Genomic DNA, 16070 nt, shown 5'->3' on the forward strand with positions numbered 1-16070 from the left:
GATCAAATTAAAACACACAGGGCACAGTCAAAACACAGCATTCAACTACTGGCAGCAAAACAGATATTCTACATTTTTGTTCTGAAGTTAGCTTTGTTTAGTTACTTTATTACATGCAACTGGTCAATACGTACATTTTATCGTAAAATTCTTAGCCTGCAACTTCACAGACTGACATGAGAAGAAACCAAGAATCAAGTGTAGATGAAAGCACAGAGCAAAATGTAAAAATAATGGATCTGACAGAAGAAAGAGGGTAGGGAAGACACAAGGGGGTGAGTATGCAACAGAAGCATCAGACAGCTTGATGGATAGGTAGTTACAAAAGCAGCGAAGGACAGAGAAACAATGTTGAAGAATAGCAGGTGGCAATCAGAGAGGCTATTAAGAGATGAGTGGAAAGAAAACAAAATGTGTAAAACAAGAATCCTGAGAGCAATAGAATGAATAGTGAAACTTCTACCATGACAGCAGCAGCTTGATTTTAATTCTGTACGGGACAAACCCTCTTGAAATTTTCCTCCAAAAGTCACCAGAACAAAGCAAATAAGTTAACTACAAAGTTCAAAGATGGAGTACTATTAATATATAGGACCCTAAGTCACTTCTAGAAATGGAACTTGGGTGCTTTTGAAAAAGTTTTACTTCAGATTTAATGAATAGTGCTTAATTAAGGTGTGAATTGAAATCCATGTGGCTGCTCTGCAAATCTTCCCAAAGGGCATCTGCTCAAAACATACACAGAAGCAGCTGTATCATATGTGGGTGGGCGCCAACCCCTGTTCATAAGGGGACCCTAGCCTGAGAGTACACAAGCAAATACATGAAGAAATACATGGCTGTAGAGTGGAAGAACACACTGGACAAGATGATGGTATGCCAAAATTGTAGCTAAATGGCCTTTTAAGAACAGGACTAACTCCTTGAGGTGTCGCAAGTAATCCATATAAGGGAACACAGGAGGACCCTGGAACAACCCCTGTAATAGTCGCCCAAGTAGAGAAACTCTTCCATCTCTGACCCTAGCCCTTGGGAAGGGCAAGTGCCTAGACTGGAAAAGAACGTGTTATTCTTGTAGAGCAAGGGAGGGTAGAACTGGTTAAGAGTCTATCATCCAGGTAGCCAAATATAGCAATTCTAGATCAGGGTAGAGGATACTCTCAGGTGTCTGAGACAGCAGTCTGGTGTTGGATGAAAGCTATATGGCGGCTCCTGGGGGAAAGTGTACCAGAAAACCAGCATACAAGAGCTGTCTGGACTACACTGATGCATTCAGAAGAATTTCTGCACTGCCTCTCTGGATCTTTTGCAGGAGTCTGGATCCGAGAGGCTTTGGAGGGAATGCCTATAAAAAGGTCTTTGCACCAACCAGGAGGAATGAATCTGTGAGGGACTCCTGATCTATAATTGCTCTTGAGCAAAAGTCGTGACACACTATTCTCGCTGGTGGTGAAGATCTATTGCATGTGTTCTCCAAGGGCAGAAGTAATGGTAAACCATTGATGTTTTCAGAGATCACTCACTGGTCTTGTCATCTTCTGCACAGGGAGCCTGCCTGGACATTTTGCATTCCCAGTAACAGTAGCGCTATCAGATGAATGTACCATCAATGCAGCTCCACAAGGGGAGAGGCAACTCTCGATCTAGTCCTGAGTGGAGCGCAGGATCTGGTCCAACAGGTAACTATAACAGGACCGCTTGGAAATGGTGACCATAATATAATTCCTGTGGTGGGAAGAACACCTCAACAGTCCAATACTGTTCCATTTAATTTCAGAAAGGGGAACCATGCAAAAATGAGGAGGTTAGTTAAACAGAAATGAAAAGGTACAGTAACTAGAGTGAAATCCCTGCAAGCTGCATAGACATTTTTCAAAGACACCATAATAGAGGCTCAACTTAAATGTATACCCCAAATTAAAAAACACAGTAAAAGAACTAAAAAAGAGCCACCGTGGCTTAACAACCATGTAAAAGAAGCAGTGAGAGATAAAAAGGCATCTTTTAAAAACTGGAAGTCAAATCCTAGTGAGGTAAATAGGAAGGAGCATAAACACTGCCAAATTAAATGTAAACATGTAATAAGAAAAGCGAAAAAGGAGTTTGAAGAACAGCTAGCCAAAAACTCAAAAGGTAATAACAAAATGTTTTTTTTAAGTACATCAGAAGCAGGAAGCCTGCTAAAAAACCAGTGGGGCCCCTGGATGATCGAGATACAAAAGCAGCACTTAAAGACAAGTCATGGCGGAGAAACAAAATGAATTCTTTGCTTCAGTCTTCACAGCTGAGGATGTTAGGGAGATTCCCAAACCTGAGCAGTCTTTTGTAAATGACAAATCTGAGGAATTGTCACAGATTGAAGTGACACTAGAGGAGGTTTTGGAATTAACTGAGAAACTTAACAGTAACAAGTCACCGGGACCAGATGGCATTCACCCAAGAGTTCTGAAAGAACTCAAATGTGAAATTGCAGAACTATTAACTATAGTTTATAACCTGTCCTTTAAATCAGCTACAGTACCCAATGACTGGAAGATAGCTAATCTAATGCCAATATTTAAGGACTCTAGAGGTGATCCTGGCAATTACAGACCAGTAAGTCTAACATTAGTACCGGGCAAATTAGTTGAAACAATAGTGAAGAATAAAATTGTCAGACACATAGAAGAACATAAATTGTTGGGTAAAAGTCAACATGGTTTCCTGTAAAGGGAGATCATGTCTTCTAATCTATTAGAGTTCTTTGGGGGGGGGTCAACAAACATGTGGACAAGGGAGATCCAGTGGACATAGTGTACTTAGAATTCCAGAAAGCCTTAAAAAAGTCCCTCACCAAAAGCTCTTACGTAAATTAAGTTGTCATGGGATAAGAGGGAAGAACCTTTCATGGATTGAGAACTGGTTAAAAGACAGGGAACAAAGGGTAGGAATAAATGGTAAATTTTCAGAATGGAGAGGGGTAACTAGTGGTGTTCCCCAAGGGTCAGTCCTAGGACCAATCCCATTCAACCTATTCATAAATGATCTGGAGAAAGGGATAAACAACAAGGTGGCAAAGTCTGCAGATGATACTAAACTGCTCAAGATAGTTAAGATCAAAGCAGACTGTGAAGAACCTCAATAAGATCTCACAAAACTAAGGGATTGGGCAACAAAATGGCAAACGAAATTTAATGTGGATAAATGTAAAGTAATGCACATAGAAAAAATAATCCCAATTATACATACAATATGATGGGGGCTAATTTAGCTACAACTAATCAGGAAAAAGATCTTGGAGTCATCGTGGATAGCTCTCTGAAGACATCCATGCAGTGTGCAGTGGCAGTCAAAATAGCAAACGGGATGTTAAGAATCATTAAAAAAGGGATAGAGAATAAGACAGAATATCTTATTGCCCTTATATAAATCCATGGTATGCCCACATCTTGAATACTGCGCATAGATGTGGTCTCCTCATCTCAAAAAAGATATACTGGCATTGGAAAAGGTTCAGAAAAGGGCAACTAAAATGATCAGGGGTTTGGAATGGGTCCCATATGAGGAGAGATTAAAGACGCTAGGACTTTTCAGCTTGGAAAAGAGGAGACTAAGGCAGGGTATGATAGAGGTATACAAAATCATGAGTGGTGTGGAGAAAGTGAATTCATTTGTTCCCATAACATAAGAACTAGGGGCCACCAAATGAAATTAATGGGTAGCAGGTTTAAAACAAATAAAAGGAAGTTGTTCTTCACACAGCGCACAGTCAACCTGAGGACTTGCCTGAGGAGGTTGTGAAGGCTAGGACTATAACAAGGTTTAAAAGAGAACTGGATACATTCATGGAGGTTAAGTCCATGAATGGCTATTAGGCAGGATGGGTAAGGAATGGTGTCCCAAGCCCCTGTTTGTCAGAGGGTGGACATGGATGGCAGGAGAGAGAGATCACTAGTTTTGTGTGGGAGGTAGGGCTGCTCTGCAGTGCCCCCTTGAGGGTCACATGTGATATTGCAGGTGCTCTCCGCCTTCGTCCGCCAGGTTTGGCTGCTTGCTTGGAGCAGGGTAACCTGTGCTGTAAGGTTGGCAGTAGTCTCTAATCAATCAATGAAAACAGCAATTCAGGATTTGGCTGTCTGAACTAAAAAACAAACAAAGAAAGAAAAAGGCTTCAAAATGACAGCACTTAGGACTAGGCCCTGGCCTGACTACAGAATCCATGTGTGTAAATCTTGGAAGCAGACTGCCCATCCTAGTTTGGAGGTTTCTGTCATGACTAGGGCTGCAGAAGTTGTTTATGTTCAAAATATACTGCTCCTACAAAAGGAGAGTTCCTGACAAGTGAACAGTTTCAAATTTTGCCGGTTGATTTTGAGTCCAAAATGATATGTTAGATCAAGAGAACAGAAGAGCCCCTGCTGTGATCTGGCCTTGAGAACCCAGTCCTTTAAAATATGGAAAAACATGTACTCTTTCTTAGGTGGGCTGTCATTACGGCCAGAGACTTCGGAAAAAAAAATATACAGCACTACTGACTTCTTGGAGGGGACAGTTTTTCTCTTCAGCAAAAGCTCAAGTATTCCTGTGCAACTGCTCTGTACCAACGTGAAAGTAGACATCTTTCAAGTCAAGAGCCACATAGCCTCGTTGGTATGGAGATCAATCATCCATTCCCTATGGTGATCGTCCTGAATTCTGAAGTTCTGATGTATTTGTTTAGACTTCTTACATCTAAGACTGGGTGGAGGCCATCAACCTTCATGGAGATTAGAAGTATAAGTCAGAAGAGAGTAACTTGCATGAGTTAATAGGCAGCAGGTTTAAAACAAACAAAAGGAAGTATTTTTTCAATGCACAGTCAATGCACAGTCACAATGCACAGTCAACAATGCACAGTCAACCTGTGGAACTCCTTGCCAGAGGATGTTGTGAAGGCCACGACTATAACAGGGTTCAAAAAAGAACTAGATAAGTTCATGGAGGATAGGTCCATCAATGGCTATTAGCCAGGATGGGCAGGGATGGTTTCCCTAGCCTCCGTTTACCAGAAGCTGGGAATGGGCAACAAAGGATGGATCACTTGATGATTACCTGTTCTGTTCATTCTCTCTGGGGCATCTGGCATTGGACACTGTCAAAAAGACAGGCTACTGGACTAGATGGACCTTTGGTCTGACCCAGTATAGCCATTCTTATGAGTGTATTCCTGAAAAGGGATGGGTAACAAGGGTTGGGAGGCAGTCTGATGAGGATCTGTATATGGAGTAACTTTGAATTAAGGCTTCTGGGTACCCAGCAATCTGAGGCAATTTCTTTACACCAGGCGTCATAGAACCTCACAAACCCTTCTCCAAAGAGACAGGGAAGAGGTGGTGTCAGAAGAGAGGATGAAAGGCTATTGGAACAGGTCTCCTAACTGCAGTGTCAAACCTGTTGTCCGGACACAGACAATACAGAAGATTAACTAGGACAAGATGAATGTGGAGGCCTGTTATACAGTGAATATCTGTGACCTGATGCAATCTAGAAGGGTCTCTGGTACCAGAAGCCAATGTAAATTGATTTTTTCTTTACTTAGCTGGTAGGTGACTGGGGCCTCGAAAAGACCATGGGAGCAAGCCATTGCCATTGTTGTTTCAGCCTCACTGAGGTTCATCATTCCCTCTGTTCCCCCTCCCCACCACACAAACACTAAGACCACCCTGAGTTTCACAGGTTAAATTCTCTATTCATCCTTGTTATTCTGGAACAGGGCTCAAGGAACGAAGCCATGGATAATCTATGCAAACTGACTTATGTGGCCAAGACTCCGGAGCAAGAATTGGAGGAGTCACAGGTCCCAGGGAGGCACAGTGGGTCATAACACGGCCATCTGCAGCAAGATTTTTTGTTGCCGGTCTCTGGTTTTCAGGGATTGACGCTATCAGCCCAGAGGGCGTATGGACAGTGTACCTGGTAACTGTGTAAATGTTTAAGCAGCATACATCCAGGGGACTGGACTAGATGACCTCTCGAGGTCCCTTCCAGTCCTATGATTCTAAGCCCAACACACCTCAATGAATGAGATTTCTGTCAGCCATCACTCATCCAGATAAGGATATAGATCTGTCTCTTTTGGGTAGGCAAGCTGCCGCTATCACATGCATTTGGTAAATACTTTCAGAGCTGACAACAGACCGAAGGGTAAGATGGTTAATTTGTAATGGTAGCCTCCTACACTGGCCATGAGGAACCTCCTGTGGCCAGGATGGATCGCCTCTTAGAAATGCGTGTCCTGCAAGTTGAAGGCAGTATAATATTCTTCTGGATCGAGGGAAGGGATGATCGTAGCTAAGGACACCATACAAAACTTCATCTTTTTGACGTATTAGCTGAGGTTCTAAATGTCTAACATGGTCTGAGACCACCTCTGTCTTTGGGTATCAGAAGGTAATGGGAATAAAATTCCCTGCCCTGATGACACAAGAGCATGCCCTCTATGGTTCCAAACAATATAGAGCCTGTACTTCTTGTCTTAGCACAGACTAGTGAAAGGGATCCCTGAAGAGGGACTGGGTAATAGCTGGGAGAGGAAGGAGGGAATTTCCATCCAGATTCCATTATGCTGAGCACCCAGTTCTTTGAGACAATGAATTACCAAGCACAGAGAAAATGGGACAACCTGTCCCAGAAAGGTGGGGAAGGACCAGTGAGATCCAGACTGGATAGTACACAGTCCTCAACCTAAAAAGTCAAAATGACAGCTTGGAGGCCTTTGATTGCTGAGATGAAGAGAAAGGCAAGGGCTTCTCTCTTTGTGATCTTTGCCTCCTCTTGGATTGGTCAGGCTGCTGGAAAGGATAGTATTCCTGTCTGAGCTGTTGGTTCAATTTTAGGCCCAGAATGTTGGAGACTCAGGATTTGGTGGACAACGACCTGCACATGATGTTTGGACTGTATAGTAGCCAGGCAGTACCTGAGACCTGGACTGGCCTCTTACTAGCCAGTCATCTATGTAGGGGAATATGTGTATGGCTGACTTTCGCAGGAATGCTGCTACCACAGCCATGCACTTTGTGAACATGAGGAACTACTGACAGACCAAAGGGCAGCACTGTGAATTGGTAGTGGGATTTATTGATCACGAACCTGAGGAATTTTCAGCGGCTGTGGTGAATAGCCATGCGAAAATGTGCATCTTTTAAGTCGAGAGCTGCATACCAGTCACTGGAAGAATCTAGGGAAGGGATAATAGAAGCTAGAGTGACCACCCAGAATTTTACTTTCTTTAGGAATTTGTTTAGCTATTTTAGATCTAAAATAGACCTGAGACCCCCAACCTGCCCCCTTTGCTTTCGGGATTAGGAAGTATTGGGAATAAAATCCCATCCCCTAAACAACAAGGGAACTTCCTGTATGGCCCCCACAGGAGGAGAATGAGAAATTGGACCTCCTGAAGCAACACATTCTTGTGAGAGTGGTCCCTAAAGAGGGACAGAGAAAGGGGATAGGAAGGAGGGAGAGAAACAAATTGAAAGGTGTATCCCAGTACCACCATGCTTAGGACCCACTGATCTCTGGTGATGCGGGCCCAAGCAGTCAGGAAGTGGGACAGATGGTTGGCAAATATTGGGGTGGAGAAAGATGGTACGCTGAGGAATGATGGTACGCCGAGGAATGACAGACTGCTTTTGACCCATGGGTCAAAATGTTTGTTAAGAGGACCCAGTTGCCTCGATGAACTGGCAGCTGCAGAAGAGGAAGGAAGAGAAAGATGCCTCTTGTAACTTTTGCCATTATTTCTGGACAGATCCAGAGGGATGAAAGGCAAAGATCACTGGGACTGCTGAGGGTGGAACTGCTCTCTTTTTGTTGCTGGTATAAATCACCAGAGACTAAGGGTCACCCTTGAATCCTTAAGACTACATAGCCTCTTGTAAGTCTTTTCAGAAAAGAGTGAGGGGCCTTCAAATGAGAGATCTTGGATAGCTTGTTGAACCTCTGGGGGGAAGACCGGGCAACTGCCACCAAGATGAGTACTCCATAGTGATGATGAAAGCCATAGCTCAAAATGCAGAGGCCTTCACAGCTAGACTTGCCTGCAAGGCCATTCCCGCAAATAACTTTCTCTTCACCACCACAGCAGTGAACTCCTGTTTTACCTCATCCAGAAATCTGTCCTTAAATTTCCGGATATTGACCCACCGACTAAAATTGTACTGACCTAGGAGAGACTGCTGGTTTGCTATTCTAAGCTATAAACCTCCAGTGGAATAAAGCTTTCTTCTGAATAGGTACGGCTTCTTTCATAGAATATCAGGGTTGGAAGGGACCTCAGGAGGTCATCTAGTCCAACCCCCTGCTCAAAGCAGGGCCAATCCCCAACTAAATCTTTCCAGCCAGGGCTTTGTCAAGCCTGACCTTAAAAACCTCTAAGGAAAGAGGTTCTACCACCTCCCTAGATAACCCATTCCAGTGCTTCAACCACCCTCCCAGTGAAAAAGGTTTTCCTAATATCCAATCTAAACCTCCCCCACTGCAACTTGAAACCATTACTCCTTGTTCTGTCATCTGCTACCACTGAGAACAATCTAGATCCATCCCCTTTGGAACCCCCTTTCAGGTAGTTGAAAGCAGCTATCAAATCCCCCCTCATTCTTCTCTTTCAAAGACTAAATATTGCCAGTTCCCTCAGCCTCTCCTCATAAAACATGTGCTCCAGCCCCCTAATCATTTTTGTTGTCCTCCGCTGGACTCTTTCCAATTTTTCCAGATCCTTCTTGTAGCGTGGGGCCCAAAACTGGACACACTACTCTGGATGAGGCTTCACCAATGCCGACTAGAGGGGAATGATCACATCCCTCAATCAGCTGGCAATGCTCCTGCTTATACAGCCCAAAATGCCATTAGCCTTCTTGGCAACAAGGGCACACTCTTGACTCATATCCAGCTTCTCATCCACTGTAACCCCTAGGTCCTTTTCTGCAGAACTGCTGCCTAGCCACTCTGTCCCTAGTCTGCAGCAGCGCATGGGATTCTTCCATCCTAAGTGCAGGAGTCTGCACTTGTCCTTGTTGAACCTCATCAGATTTCTTTTGGCCCAATCCTCTAATCTGTCTAGGTCCCTCTGTATTCTATCCCTACACTCCAAGATATCTACCACTCCGCCCAGGTTAGTGCCATCTGCAAACTTGCTGAGGGTGTAATCCACGCCATCCTCCAGATCATTAATGAAGATATTGAACAAAACCGGCCCCAGGACCGATGCTTGGGGCACTCCACTTGATACCAGCTGCCAACTAGACATGGAGCCATTGATCATCACCCGTTGAGCCGGATGATCTTGCTTCTTTCCTTTTAGATGTTGAGGCCTAGTGTCCCTGCCTCTCTTTTTCATTAGCACCAGAGACTACCAGGAAGCCAAGAGAAGGAGGGTTATAAAAGTTTTCAAATCCCTGTAAAGGGACATATCTTCTCTCCATCCTTTTTGCAGTGGGAGATATGTCAGACCCAGTCTTTCCCTAATACCTTGACAGGCTCCTGGATAGCCTCATTATTAAGGAGAGCTACCCTAGATGGTCCCGCCGAGACGAAAACGTCCATCAACCGGTAAGACTTTTCCTGTACCTCTTCCGGTTGGATGCCCAGAGCTGCAGCCACTCTCCTCACCAAGTCGTGATGAGCTCTGAAATCATCAGGTGGGGGATAAGCAGACTCTTATCACCACCTCATCAGGCAACAAAGAAGAGGAGGTGTGGCACAAGAGTATGGCACACAGGTCACATGCCACCACCCCCTCCTCCCCCCCATTTCTGCAAGCGCAGAGCTGCCCAGCTAAAAGAGACTGCCGCCCGGCTCTGCTGACTTTGCAGCTGGACACTGCCTTCTGGGTCTTAGTGTTGTTCCTGCTCCCCTTCCGTATGCTAGGAGCCATCCTGTTTTCTGTACAACAGTGAGTCCCCACAGTGAGGCAGGGTGGTGGAAAGAGCCAGTGGGGAAGGAATGGGGAGGGGATGGGGAAGAGGAGGGGATAAGGGAATCAGGGACAGCAGGGGAAGCAGGATTCCAGCATAGGGCAACCCCTCAGCAGCAGCTGGGGCTCCCCCATTAGCAGGCCCATCGAACCCCTACCCTACTTGAGCTCCAACCACCATCACCTGGACCCGCTGGCAAAGTTCCATTGCCCCTGCAATCCCGCAACGAGCCCCTGTGCATCCAGATCCCCCAACTGAGCTGCCCGCACCCAGACTGCCCCATATTAAACCCTCTTACCCCATAACAAGCCCCTCTACACTTGGATCCTGCTGGGGTGAGCCTCTCTGTCCACACCTGGTGCACCTGGCACAGAGGGTATTTCTGGGGCAGGCCTGACCCTTGCGCTGTGTCAGGGTCGGGTACAGCCTCACCACCAAGTTCCTTGTATCGGTGGGTGAAGGGGGAAGGCAGGTGCAGGGTGATTTCCCACCTCCATGCAACCAGTGGCCTGTGCTCCCCACTGCCATGCTGGAGCCTCCACATTTATTTATTGACAAATAAAATTTGCAGAATTTTGCAGAATTTTAAAATATTGTGCCAGAATTTTTTTTTTGGTGCAGAATTCCCTCAGGAGTATTGGCTTAAGGATTGTTTCTGGGAGTGCCTCTCTAAGCACACTTCTGTGTCCTTGTCTCCACTCAGTGCTTTCACGGAAGATTTAAGATCTCAGTACCAAGTGTTAAACTTGCCTCTTCTTCAGTACAGGCAATGAAGATCTGCCTCTCAACTCAGTCAGAGCAGAGGGAGCACCCCTAAGAGATGAGGACATGCTTGGTATGTGCTCTGTGCAGAAGGCTCTGATGCTGGGCAAAACATACTCCATGAGCAAATACTTGAGTCAGGTTGCCCTGTCTTTCTTTGAGCAGGGTTTGAACCCCCTACAAATCTGACATTGGTCACTCACACGTACCTGTCCCAGACACTTAAGGCAACTGGGGTGCAGGTCACTCATTGGCATACACTTTGTTACATGAATGACAGGACTTGAAGCCAGGAGAACAAGGCATGAGTCTGGTACTGGTACCTAAATGGGAACTGGTGAATCCATGCTACTACATAATAATCTAAATTTACTCTTGTATCTAAATTATGTATAAAACCTCTAAACTAAAACTAACACAACAGGTACTATTTACACTAAAGAGAGCAGAACTTGCAAATGCAAGGATAGCAGCTCCAACAACAGTCCTGGGCAGCAGAAAGGAACTAAAAGGGGTCAAGGGCAGCTCCACCTGTTATACTGCGTGCAGTGGTCCTAGGCAGCAGAGGGTGCTCACATGGCCCTAACAGGTACTGCTGAGGGAAAAATCTTCAACATCTGTGCATGAGGCATGAACATACCTACAATGCAATGGACATGTGCAATCACTCAGAGAAGAAGCTGACATCCTTCTGCGGGGCTCCTGATGCACCTTAGAGACATACAGTACCAATACCAAGGCTTCATCGGGCAATGATGACAATGGCCGTGGAGGTACTAAGGGAGAACATTTTCTAGGCTGCTTCTGTGGTATCAAGAGAGAGATTGTGGCTCCAGGATAGATGAGAAAAAACGAGGGCTGCAGCTTCCACTGGTGGATTGGTACTGACTCTGACTAATTTGTCAGTACTGGTAGGAGAAGGGTCCCCCCATAGATTTACTAGAGAGTGAGGGATCAGTGAAGTAAATCTAGATGCTAGAGGCATCCCCTATGGCATCCGATAGGACCACTGAGGGGGCTAGTATGATACCAGGCACTCCTGGCTCAAGCTTCCCAGTCTCTAGAAGTCATCTCAGAACTCCACCAACAAGCATGGGAACAAGGGCAGGAGGAAGCTCTCAGACTCTCGGTACCAGAGAACCCAAGAGCCAGCAGTCCAAGGGCTAGTGTCCGGTGGTACCAAGATTTGTCCTCTGTAACTGTGACCAAGATGTACATCCAGGGCACGATAGTGGAAGTAACATGGAAGGCTTCCTAGCCACTGGCAATATGAATCGTGGAGGAGTTGTTACCGACCCTAAAGATGAGGCAGGGATAGGTACCAAGGAAGGCAATGCACAACTGGAGTGCTCCAGCGCCGATGATCTCAATTGCTGTACCGATCCCACAGGTGGGTCCTTGAAACAAGGGAAAAGGCAGTACCGACATGCACAGTAAGTCTCTGGCCGCGGCATTAGCCCGCGGAGTAGTTAAAACAATATAGGCTGTTGACCTGCAAAAATGAAGGATTACTTTATCATCGTCAATGAAGTTGCCAGTCTCAACAGTCCCTCAGAGGGCACCAGAGTCAATGACTCAGGTCTGTGTGGATGAGTTGGTACCAGGGAATGGCAAACCAAGGGGAGCACTCGATCATCGGTACAGGCCGAAGTTCTGTGGAGGAATCCCCAGCTCTGGACTTCGAAGAACCAGTACTGAATTATTCTTATGTTTTGGAGGTCAGGACCAGGGATTTCCCTACAGCCGCCTGAACACCCCATCTCCCCCTAGTGGTCAACTAGGCAGTGTTGTCAATTTAGTCATTTTCCAACCCGCCTGGTAAATTCAAACACCCCCTTTAATTTCAATTCCTGGGGAAAACACTGGTCAAGACTGTTCAGAAGACCTAGACTTCAGAGATAATGGACCTGGTGATGGGGCTCTGCTCTGGTGGTAATGCTGGGGAAGCACTTTGAGAAGGGTTACTGAAGAGCTTCCCTTCAACGACCAAGGGCGTTCCAAAGCCAGTCTCAGGGCTGCCTTCACCAGGATGCAGTGGAGACGCCCCTCCCTCAGTTTTTGTTTTGGTCTTAAAAGCATGGTAAATGGAGCACCTGTCTCTAACATGACCCTCCTCCAAGCACTTCAGATAGCACAAATTGGGAAACTGATGGGCACAGGTTTTCTGCAGCCCATGCAAGGCTTGATCCTCGGGGACTTTGGTATAGGGTCATCCCAGTACTGGGTGGGGCCCAGAGGCCCTGCTAAGCAAACGTTAGCCTGAAAACTAAAATAATCCAAATAAAATACTAACAAATGGATTAATGAAAGTTAGAAATTAAATATATATTTTTTTTGCTTAAAAGAGTACCACTAGGACCACAAACTTTTTTGTGAGAAAGAACTGAGGGTGGGGTGACTCCACCCTTTCTACCCTCACTTTCCAACACATGGAGCTTGGCAATGGGCAGGGCCACCTCTACAGGTACCACTAAGGAAAACTCTCTTGTACCAGTGCGAAGAGGCATGCACAGACCTACACTGTAATGGACATATACAAGCACTAAAAGAAGAAACGTGCACAGATTTAATTCATGAAACCAAAATGGCTGAGAATTTAAAAATTGGATGGTAAACTGTAAAACTGAGTGATGATTCAACCTGATGATATTCTGAACATACGAGTCCTCAACCATACTTGTAGTCGTTTCCATTACTTCATACAATCGCTACAGACATTCCAGGCTTCAGAGTGACACACCTAGTGTCTTACTTCATAGTTGCCGGACGCCCACATAGTTAGACCCTTCACCAGCCAGATTCCTGCTTTTACAATGCTCATATTGTATCACTTAGCTAAATAAAAACTGTCTAACCAAAAGTCACAATCTTCTAGAAGTGATTTATAAACACCAAAGGGCGAACTCATTAACCAATCAGAAGTATTAATTTACCTGGGAGTGTAAAACAGAGAGAAGCCTGTAGTATTCTTTGAGTTCCTGGTGTAAGGCAGCACAAAAACTCTGAGGGGGGGAAAAAAAAATCAAATAAATGCTATTTCCATTTTCACTTTTATCTAGCATTTTAAAACACTGATATTAAGATTGCGTCTTTTTTAAAAACCACAAACCTAACTAAAAAGTGTCTTTAAGAAAGTCAAATTAGGTATCATCCAGAAAGATTATATGAATGCACCAACTGCTGCCTGTCTCTTCAGCATGCAGCTAACAGGTATATACATTGTCAGTCAGGGAACAAGAAAATTTCTGCTGGCTGCCAACTTAATTCTACTGACAGTCTAAATTCTGACATCAATACCCTAAGTAATTGGGTTCTCAAATGGTTAAAAAAAATAGGAGGAGTACAATAGCATTGTTCATATCAGTTCTACGAAGACTACAGACTTCTTGGGAGCAAGAATGGCATTTGCAGTGTTTGTACAGTGCCTAGCACAAAAGGATCTCAACTTGATTGAGACCTCTAGGCATGACTGCAATATAAATGTTAAATAATAAAAACATACAGCTAAAGACTAGTATCTAATATAAAGAAGAGGTCTGTATACATCATGGGCAAGCCAGTACATTCTTCTGTCATGCTTTGAAAAGAATTAATATTCCCTCTTTAGGTGCTGCTTATTTAAATTAGTATTGTACATTTTGGCATTGGAACACGCGATAACCACTCGCCACTCCTCACCTGACACTGAAGAAAGGAAGACTAAGAATAATGAAAAGTTTAAATAGTCTGAAAGGTGCACTCCATGATGATGTGGTCAAATTTACAAAGGCCTGACCCAAAGCTCAAACAAATCAACAGAATAATGGTTTTCAAAGTGAGGTACGCGAGCTCTCAACGGGGAACGCAAGAAAAATCCTATAATGGCAGACAATGCATTTTATTTAGTAAGATTTGGCAATCTAATCAAAGATACATTATGTCCCTCTCTCAAGATGGGGGTACACAGTAGACTACATTATTTGGAAAGGGCCAAAAAATTTTGAAAACCACTGCAACAGAAAGACTTTCATTGACTTAAATGAGCTTTGAGCAGTTGCAAATACAACACTCCATCAGAAGCAAAAGCATCACAGACCATTTTGTCATCTTCTTCCAAGAAGGCCTATATTGCTAGAGTATAACCAAAAAATAACTGAACTACAGTTTTGATTAAATATTTTTCTAACGACAGTTGAAAACATTTTGCCAGACATTTTTATTATTATTATTTGGGTAGAAATAGATCTAGGAGAGGATATGAAATATCCTCCATTATCACTATTTATTAATTCTGTTAACCTGGCACAGTAGGCTAAAAAGACTAATTTAATTTTCAAAAATTGATTACCATTCTTGAACTGTGACAGAAGTGTGTGTTGCTTTTTAATCTATTTCAAGTAACAAATGACTAACACTTTATGAAATATCTAAACTACTTTGCTAATCAAAGTAAATCAGCAATTTTGATATATGCCTTCACAGATTTGACTGGAACAGTTCAGGTTAGTAAATTTACATAAAGAAGTCTGCTACATCATATGCAGCTGAGTGAAATTTTTCTACTCCCTACCCCCTTCAGCCTAAAACCAAGTTAAGCAAATCCAAAGTAAAAAACTGGAGCTAACAGTACTCTGTAAAAGTAAACTAACTATTTGCTACCTTAGGTGTACACCACTGAATAATTATTACTGACAGAAGGAAGAGAAATCCCAATTTTCCTTCCATAAATTTAAGTCCCTTATCAAAAGAATCATCTCCTTTCCAGATTAAGAAAAATGTGACCAGTCTAAAGGATAGGATCAAATGTCTAAAGTAAGTGAAAGTGTTCCTCTCTTCAATTTGATTTTATGAGAAAGAGAAATGCGCGACAATAAATTTATGCTAATCCAGAGAGGGGTCAAGAGTTATGTACAGATTACTGAAGAATAAAAACTCCACGACATGTAACCCTACTTTCCATTTCTTCTCACTTGTTTCTTCAGTACAATTTAGTAATCTACCAAAGCAGTGCCTATTAAACTGAAGGGCAAAGTAGGGTCTATAGTAAGATAACATTCAAAGGCACTAGTTAAATGTTACTTCTCCACATTCCTTATGTTAAACATTTCTAACTTCAATACTCAAAGCATTTACAGTCATACTGGACATCAGATTATTGTAAAAGAAATTAACTTTAATAGTTCAAATTTGCATTCAGTGCCAATTGCAATTACCTGGTAAAATAGGGTTTGGAATACAAAGTATGCAATGAAAACTGGATATTATCCTAGAAGTCTCACATGGCTAACAACACAGAAAGAAGGGGTTTCAAGGGGAAAGTAGAACTTGTACTTAAGAGAGGGAATTTAAAATGATTAGCACCTCAACCCTACTTTGATATTTTCTTTGAGAATATGT

At 43.7% G+C, this 16070-nt stretch overlaps 1 protein-coding gene across 5 annotated transcripts in view; it reads right to left on the reverse strand.

The window, feature by feature from the left end:
* Positions 1-16070, reverse strand: part of TUBGCP3 (tubulin gamma complex associated protein 3) — a 118254-nt gene that overhangs the window by 59145 nt on the left and 43039 nt on the right. For 3 of the 5 annotated variants that reach the window (XM_007063897.4, XM_037897049.2, XM_037897063.2), the window contains exon 9: positions 13628-13696. The exons of the other annotated variants lie outside the window; for them this stretch is intronic. In XM_007063897.4, the coding sequence (XP_007063959.2) occupies positions 13628-13696 (69 nt within the window). The remainder of the gene's footprint in view (positions 1-13627; positions 13697-16070) is intronic. 5 annotated transcript variants of the gene reach the window in all.

This window comes from Chelonia mydas, chromosome 1, assembly GCF_015237465.2.
Source record: "Chelonia mydas isolate rCheMyd1 chromosome 1, rCheMyd1.pri.v2, whole genome shotgun sequence".
Lineage (NCBI taxonomy): Eukaryota > Metazoa > Chordata > Testudines > Cheloniidae > Chelonia > Chelonia mydas.